The sequence below is a fragment of the Lathamus discolor genome, chromosome 4, assembly GCF_037157495.1.
Source record: "Lathamus discolor isolate bLatDis1 chromosome 4, bLatDis1.hap1, whole genome shotgun sequence".
Taxonomy (NCBI): Eukaryota; Metazoa; Chordata; class Aves; order Psittaciformes; family Psittacidae; genus Lathamus; species Lathamus discolor.
The window spans coordinates 35,853,463-35,861,495 of NC_088887.1; the positions used below are offsets into that span (position 1 = coordinate 35,853,463).

The following is an 8,033-nucleotide window of genomic DNA, read 5'->3' on the forward strand; positions in this document are numbered from 1 at the left end:
GCTTCACAATTTGAGCAATACTTTACTTTGTCTTTAAAACAAAGACTATTATTTTTACTTAAACAAATAGGAATCACTCATTATTTTCTTTTGGGTTGAGGGGCAACAAGCGGTTGATTTTCTTTCATTGGAAGTTATGCTGTATATGAACAGCATAACTGTTCATAGAAATAGAACTATTGGTTTTCAGATACCTTATCCTTCCTCCTCAACAGGAATCTTCCCTCAAGATTTTCCTGAAGATGTTTCTACAGATGAAGATGATGATGAATTCAGCAGGAGAAGGCGAAAGAAAAAAGCTGTCAAGCCTTGGAAGGAAAACAAGATGGAAAAAGTAAAAGGTAAGGCAAGATCAACCTTTAGAAGAGACACAGCCTGCATTCACTCGTGTAATTTGGCAAAGTATCAGATACAAGCTGTTCTGAAGAAGGCAAACCTGTTGTTCAGGATGTGCTGATTTGTGTCATGTTGTGATGAAGGTTAAATGTGAAATGAAGGTCTCTTTGAAAGTAGTGGGAGTTTTGTTAACAATTTTGAGGTAAGCATTATCTCTGTTTTAATCAAAAGCAGAACTGGAAGCAGTTGTTTGCATTGCTCTCTTGAGCAATTCCATTTACTGCAGGAGAACAGAAACACATCCGTCATCTTAAAATAGGATGATTGTTAGAATGTAGGAATTTGGGGCTGCTTCCGGAAAGGTGAAGAGTTGCTAAGAACCAAGTGCACATATCTCTAGCATTTTGGCTTGTATTGACGTGTCACAAGCCAAATCATACCCAAATACATCTCACCAAACTACTGAACCCCTGAGCTGTCCTTCTGATGGTCTTAAGAGATGGGAGTAAAAACTGTTTTCTAGCAATATGGCTATACAAAATAGGGTTACCTCAAGAAAAAGCTTAGATGTTAGCTGTGCTAAAGCAAGATTGGCAAAATATTAATTAGACCGGATGTCAGAGGACTGCAGTGTCCTGAACAACTGTAATAGTAAAACACCGAAACACTTGTGCTGGTTAGTAGGAGGAAATTAGTACTACCTGTTTTAGAAGGAAAGAAAAAAATTTAAAAAGGGGAAAAAATAGAATAAAATTCAGTTGTATCTTTGTGTTTCACATCTGTCTCATATGACATTCTTTTTGGGATGGATTTAGAGGATGAACAAGAGATATCAAGTGTGAAGGAGGCACCAGTTCCCCAGAAGAAGAGGAAAAAAAGGAAGAAGAAGGACAGTCTAAGTGCTGATTCTGGAACAGCTGATGGAAATTGTGAGGAGGGAACAGCTGAAACATCTGGAACTAATGTTTGTAGCCAGGGAAAAGTGCCAGAAAATAATAAGGAAAGAAAGAAAAAGAAATTGCTAGTAAATGAGGCAAATGAGACCACAAATGTAGCAACTGACACCAGAGAAAATCACAGTATCTCCCTGCAAAACAGCCTGACTGACTCGGAACAGAGTAAAAATAGTCAGTTGAAGAAAATGCATCCAAAAGAGCAAAACGTTCCTGTAAAACCAGCATGTCAGAATGGACCAGCTAATGCCAGTGAGGCAGAGGATGTCAGCCCATCTGTCACACTGTTAATTCCTAAGGTTGTGAAAAAGAAACAGAAAGGTGAGGCTGTCTTGGTGAATAGGGATACCCTTTTGCAACAAAACAGCATGAAATCCAACAAGGAGGGCTTGCTGGGGACCCTCTCTGGAGATGCAGACTCTGAATTTGTACCTGCCAGAAAGGTCAAATTGAAGACAAAGACAAAGGTAGTTGGTTTGGAAGGGATGAAAGTTTCCAGCCAGAAAGCAACAACCTTGAAAAAGAAGAGAAGAGTAAAAGAGGTCCTAAACTCTGTCGAAGCCAATGGAGTTCTGGAGACTGCATGCAAGAAAAGCAGGCAAGGGGTACGTATATCTCACTCTTTTCTCTGCTGTTCTTTTGTTCATGAACTGTCAGGCTCATTTTCAGATTTGGCTTTAGCTTTTTGAGTGTGGGGTTTCATGGGCAGGCTGCATGTTGATGTCACCATGCACTGTCACCAAAAGAACTCAATTCTCAAGAAATCCTCTTCCACTGTCTTGGTCTTATGCCCTCCAGTGCAATGACACTAAAGCGTATGCCAGCTACGCAGCTGAAATAACTTGTCTGCACTCTGATCAGCCAGGGAAATGTATTACAAATTCTTCCTTCTTTGCTTTGCAGTCACTTTCCTATTTCTGTGTAGAGCTTGCCTTAAACTTCTGTTTTCAGTCATGCTAACTGCAAAATTAATTCCTGAGAGTTAACTATGCTGATTAGCTTCTGTGAGTACCAACTAGATCTCTCTTAGTTGTGGCAATATTTACTGAAGCCACGTATGGTAAGCTCTGAGCACTGATTGCTGTACTAGGTAGAGTTAGCTACAGTACTTTTGTACTGACAGCATTTTTTCCTTTCCCTCCTTTACAGGAAAGCAGTGTTGCTCTTTCATCATTAAAGAAAAAGAAAGCAAAACCAGGAAGTGATTTTGTAAAATTTGAAAAAACAACATTGCCAAAGGCAGTATTCCTCAGGAAAGCAAGAATCGCCATCTCTTCCACCAGGGCACCCATACAGGTAATGTGATCACACAGATGGCAGCTGAGACTGGCACAGGTCTCTTCCCAAGCCACCAGTCCCAGCAAACGGCGTGACCTCCTTTTTACTGTCTTTTCCACTCTGCGTTAGTCTCCTAACATGGGCAGATAAAACTGGAAATGCTATTGCATTTCCTTGTAGACAGAGTCACACATAGCTCCAGAGTTTCAGAAAATGAGGGGAAGGCATTTTTAAATCTCTGCTTCCTTCCCCTGTTTTCAAAAATGCCTTCTTGCTGAAAGGACCCCATTCTGAACCTGCTCATTTCACAGGAAGCAAAAACTTTCAGCCTTGCTAAGGGACTTTGAGCCACAAGGGACTTTCTTCCCATTTTTGGAGGCTGGCAACAGTATAGGGCTTCAAAATACTGCCCTCTTTTCTAAACCTTTTAAACACATATTATCTTTTCTTTTCAGTCCCTCTTTGCACTTGTTCAGTGAGGCCAGTGTATTTAATACACATGTATCTTCATGTTGTTGAATCATGTAATGACATTAAGGAGAGTATGTAATTTCTCTATAAATGGAATATGTTTGCTCTTGGTTAGAAAAGCAGTGCTGTCTTAGCAGGGTCAGTGCTAGATGACTGGGAGAGTTTTAAATAAAATGAAGGAAGGGTAGGCTGCTTTGCATTGGTTTTGTTAGGGTACAGGTAATCATCTTCTTTCATGTCTGTATTTTGCTTTACAGCTGAACAAGCTGCAGTCGTCCAGCTCCAAAAGAGTCACGTTTGGCTTGAATAAGAATATGACTGCTGGTGAGTCTAACACATCTGTGTGTCTCTACAATCTCTCTTGTAGCCGATGGAGGGGGAAGCTATATGCACTCATACATAGGTATATTCCTCACCTCTCTAGAACAGGATGATTCTGATCCTTTTTTTGTCTCAGTATTTGTATACATTTTATAAATCATCCTTCAGTTCCTGTCCAGAGGAGATGGTAAAGTGAGGACATTTGGCCCAGCAACTAGACTGGGCGTGATTCCAGGGTGCTGCATTACAGACTTATAGAAAACAGGGATAGAAAACAGTGCAGCAGAGCAATAGACTTATCTACTTGAGCTGCCTGTTCTGCAGGGTTCCTCTTAGGGAAACACATGCACTTCACAGTCTTAATTGCTTACTTTTGTTTCCCAGGACAAAGGTTCTGATATGCTGATAAGCTCAGGATGTGTAATAGCAAAGTTTCAGTTTTGTCTTGGCTGCCTGTGGCTTATTAAAGGCAACAAGTAGATAAAGTCACTTCTTGTCTGGATCCCACATGTAAGCGGAAGTGTCTTCCCTGTTAAATAAATGTCTTGCTTAATAGCATGAAAGTATGCCATGTATTCATTTAGCTATTTTTCTTTTAACTTTCTAAGGTGTGCTACAGCAGTGTGTTTAGATATATGTCTTTATATTAATATAACATAGCTGCACGAATTAAAAACTGCCTGTCTGCCAGCAGAAAGGGGATAACCAAGAATCTGTAGAGCAGTGCTGTTTAGCAGTCAGAAAAGAGATACTTCTTATCCATTGTCATCTTTTAAACTCAAGTGCGGTGTTCTTCAGGATAGGTGTAACACTTGTTTCTGAAGAGTAGGCCCAGACTCTCCAGTGGTCTGAAACCATGGGGAATGGTACACAGCCTCTGTGGATTGCAACAGACCCCATTCTCAAAGGCAGTCTGCTGAGAGGTGTACTTCACCACCATCTCTCCATTTTTTTTGGCTGTCTTAGGCTTCTGATCCTTACTGATGTACTTAAGGATCTCAGGCAGACTTCCAGGGTTGGGCAGTTCCACTTTGATTGATGGGCCCAGTTATTCCAGGTGTTGTATTTCTTTTAACTTGTTGCTTGTTTTTCAACAGAATTTAAAAAGACTGACAAAAGCATATTAGTGAGCCCAGAAGGACCCTCCCGTGTGGCTTTCAATCCTGAACAGAAACCCCATCATGGGGTGCTGAAGTCACCCGCAGGCACTCCAGCAGGAGAGCCTCAAGTGAAGAAACCATTTACTGTATCAGCTAAGAAAAGAGCAACTGCTATGGACATATTTTAGATCAACAGATGTGGCCTACTTTTGTACAGGGCATTTTGCTAACCTAGAATGTTCTCTGGAAGTGTTTTGAACTTCTTTATTTTTTTAAGTTAATGCGGATTGTATATACAAAATTCTGATTGTGACCTGGGTCATTGCTATTTTGACATCACTTCAGCTGTATCTTGAAATACTTGTTTTGTCTATTTACAGAAAAGAAACAAAACCCAGTCTCTGGTCAGGTTTGGTCTACAAAAAATGTGGTCTCTGCCCATGTAATTTCCAAGAGACTTGTTCATTTAATTAAGGAATGTTCAGGGTTTTGTTGTTCCAGTGACGGGGTTTTTTTCCAGCCAGTCTAAGAAAACTTGCACTTCATGCTATTAAATTGTCTTTCATTGGATGGGGTTGAAGAGGGAAAAAGACAATGTAATTTTACACCCACTCATGTATTTTAAAATTTTGCCCCACCGTTTTCCATGTTGCCTTTGGCATCCTGTTAATTCTTCTTCTGGAAGTAATGATTACCTCAAGTCTCTGTTTAATAACAGTTGGATTTGGGAGCTTTACAGATAGTAAGCAAGCTTTCCCTTCCCTAGGATAAGAAATGTCTCGCTGCTCAAGTGGTCACTGTTGTAAATAAACCTTCACAGCTGGTTGCCTGCTGCGTAGGGAACAGTCACCACATTATTTTCAGTAACACAAGTGCCAAAGCTGGCTTACACTTGATATATTGTAAGCTGGCTCCTTTTTACTGTAACTGAAGTAAAACTCTCACACAGGAGAAATTTTTGTTATTTCCAGGTCTTCCCACACCCCCACTGCTGTCTTTCCTGAAGGTCTGACAAGACTCCTGATTTTCTACTTTAGCAGCTGTTGTTACCACGTGTTACCAGAACTCAGATCTCATTCAGTGAATGAACCTCTGATTGTACTGAAGTCAGCTAGATAGGTGTAGTGTGTCTTTTGTTCAGACACACATCTCTAAAAGCTTCGGTGTCTCTCAGTACAGGGTAAAACTTTACAGCCTGGGCAGCTTGGTTTTGGTTTTGACGTAGAACCAGAATAATTCTTTCTGCAGCATTTCCTTGTGTTAGTTTTTTATTCGGATATTTTATTACTACAGTGCATGTTTTGTTTTTTCTTTGCTTCTTTGGTAAAGGATGAGGTATGTTTCTGTGAGAGACCATTAATGTATTCTGAGGGGGAACTGTGAGGATGGAGAGAGCAAATGCAACTAAAAACATTTTTGATACCACTGGAAAATTTGAAATCTTTATTTGGAAGTTTTGCTTATGTGAATGAGGCAGAGGCTTTGCATCAGATCTTGGTGTTACAGCTCAGCTTCAAAGCACAACCTGGTGCCAGAGCAAAGCTATTCGTGAAGCTTCCCACCAGATATTTCTGTGACCCTGTAAGAGACAGGGTAGGCCTGCTTCAGTATCGTATCTTCCAATAACTGGTGAACATATAGCTACTTCAGCCAGCAAAAGTAAATTTTGTGACATAATATATTTGCGTACTTTAGCACTACTTTCTACCAGTCTTTGACGCTAACTGTCCTCTGCCAGATTACTCCTCATAAACAGCTGGATTAAAACTGCTTTTGTAGCTCATCTAGAATTTCTTAAAAACACCCATGTACTTGCAGATTGCAGGCTGTTCTCAGTTGCTCAATTGTAATCTGTGCCAGTTCTTGTGCTACTTTTGCAGTGGTCCGTGGTTTGTCGTGCCACCAGAAAGTCATTTTGCTCTTGTCTTTTCTCATTTAAAGTGAAGGACTGAATTTCATTTGGTTTTGGTTTTGTATTGGTTTGATTGAGCAGTAAAGAAGTCTGGAGAATACATCTGATAAAATTAATAATACTTGCTGTTTGAGCAATTATTGTTCATTTATGTTTTTAAAATATCTCATTGTATATTAGCATAATGGATTTCTTTGACAAGGCAATGGTAAGTAGGATTTAACAGACTGTTCAATATGTTGTAACATTTATCTTGTACTGTGGGTGAGAAGTCTCTTGTGGAATATGCGTAAAAGCATTTGTATATGCATGGTTGTTAATGCCATAGGTTGAAGATGCCACGTTGTTCCAAGGGTACAGTTGCAATCAGAAGGTGGATCTGGGTGCGCGTTAAAATCCAGGATCAGGACGCATTGGGGTTTGGTTTTAATACATATAACTTATTATGAAAATGTATGTAAATGGTTGTCTGGATCTTTTTCTATTGGTTGTGGATCCACTGAACCTGTTGCTTGTCCAGTTATTTTGTTGCCCACAGTCCTAAATGGAGACGGCAGAAACGGCAGTCAGGTTTTTATCTCAAATTTTTGTGATGTGATTGCTTCTTGGGATTCATTCATAATCCATCTGTGCAATGAAACTGGTGGGATGTTTTGTAATTATACATATGTAGTATGTATTGTCTTCAGTGGTGTCTGGAATTTCATTCAGGACAACTTTACAAACAAAACCCAAGCAGTGTCAATGCATTTTAATAGTTGTTGGGTTAATCAGTTCTTGGGTTAAACATAATATGTTAACCAAAATATTTGGTAGTGACAATTCCAATGAACATTGAAGACAAAAAGCCAAGAAAAGGAGAAAGGAGTGTAACATCCAGGTTATTCACTGCACACACACAATGGTACTGTAAGGAGAGATTGTATCGATAGGAAACAAGAAAAGAAAAACTGATCTGACCTGTTTGATGTCGCTTCATAGGTTTTTTCATAGTGTAATTCCAACTCTAGAGCTGCCAGTCATGGTCTGAGTCAAAGTCAGTGTGGCATACCTTTTTAAAACCAGTATTTTGTAAGGATGTCTCTACATTTTTGTTACGAATCTGATCAACTTTGTACTTACCGATCTCTAATAGTTTATAATCCTTTATAGCTTCAAGAGACCGCAAAAGCACAAAATGAATACAGAAAGGCAAAAAGTTGACATTATATTTAAATTATTGGGTATGCAGGATCTTTATAGTCTGTCAAAGTTGTGTCACTTGGAAAGCAACAAATACCCTTTTTTGTCATTTATTTCCTGTGCTTAGACTTACAGGCAGAAAAAAAAAATTCCATGTGTCATTTTATGTACCTCTGCAACAGCATTGTTAGTACAAACACACTGTAATGCTGTGAAGCATTACACCATTTAGTCTAGTCAAATAAACCATTTTTTTTTGTGGACATTGTATTTTTGGTAAATCCATAAATTTTGGTATATTTGGGGGGTGGGAGATGGGAGGGTACCATTGTGGAGATACACCTGAAAGTACAAAGGAAGTTGTTCCTGCATGCATGCATGTGCTCTTTTTTATTTTATTTTTGTTGTATAACTAACTAAAACTGATGGAGACTCAGACACATCAGAAGTGAGTAAGGTATACCTATTCATACACCTTGA

General features: G+C 39.4%; 1 protein-coding gene across 2 annotated transcripts in view; it reads left to right on the plus strand.

Annotated features, from left to right (window-relative positions):
* The window catches only part of RRP1B (ribosomal RNA processing 1B), a 158,547-nt gene extending 150,731 nt beyond the window's left edge, over positions 1 to 7,816 (plus strand). For both annotated transcript variants that reach the window (XM_065677058.1, XM_065677057.1), the window contains 5 exons: positions 216 to 341; positions 1,152 to 1,894; positions 2,439 to 2,585; positions 3,296 to 3,362; positions 4,457 to 7,816. In XM_065677058.1, the coding sequence (XP_065533130.1) occupies positions 216 to 341; positions 1,152 to 1,894; positions 2,439 to 2,585; positions 3,296 to 3,362; positions 4,457 to 4,647 (1,274 nt within the window). In that variant the 3' untranslated portion in view covers positions 4,648 to 7,816. The remainder of the gene's footprint in view (positions 1 to 215; positions 342 to 1,151; positions 1,895 to 2,438; positions 2,586 to 3,295; positions 3,363 to 4,456) is intronic.
* Positions 7,817 to 8,033: the final 217 nt, after the last annotated feature.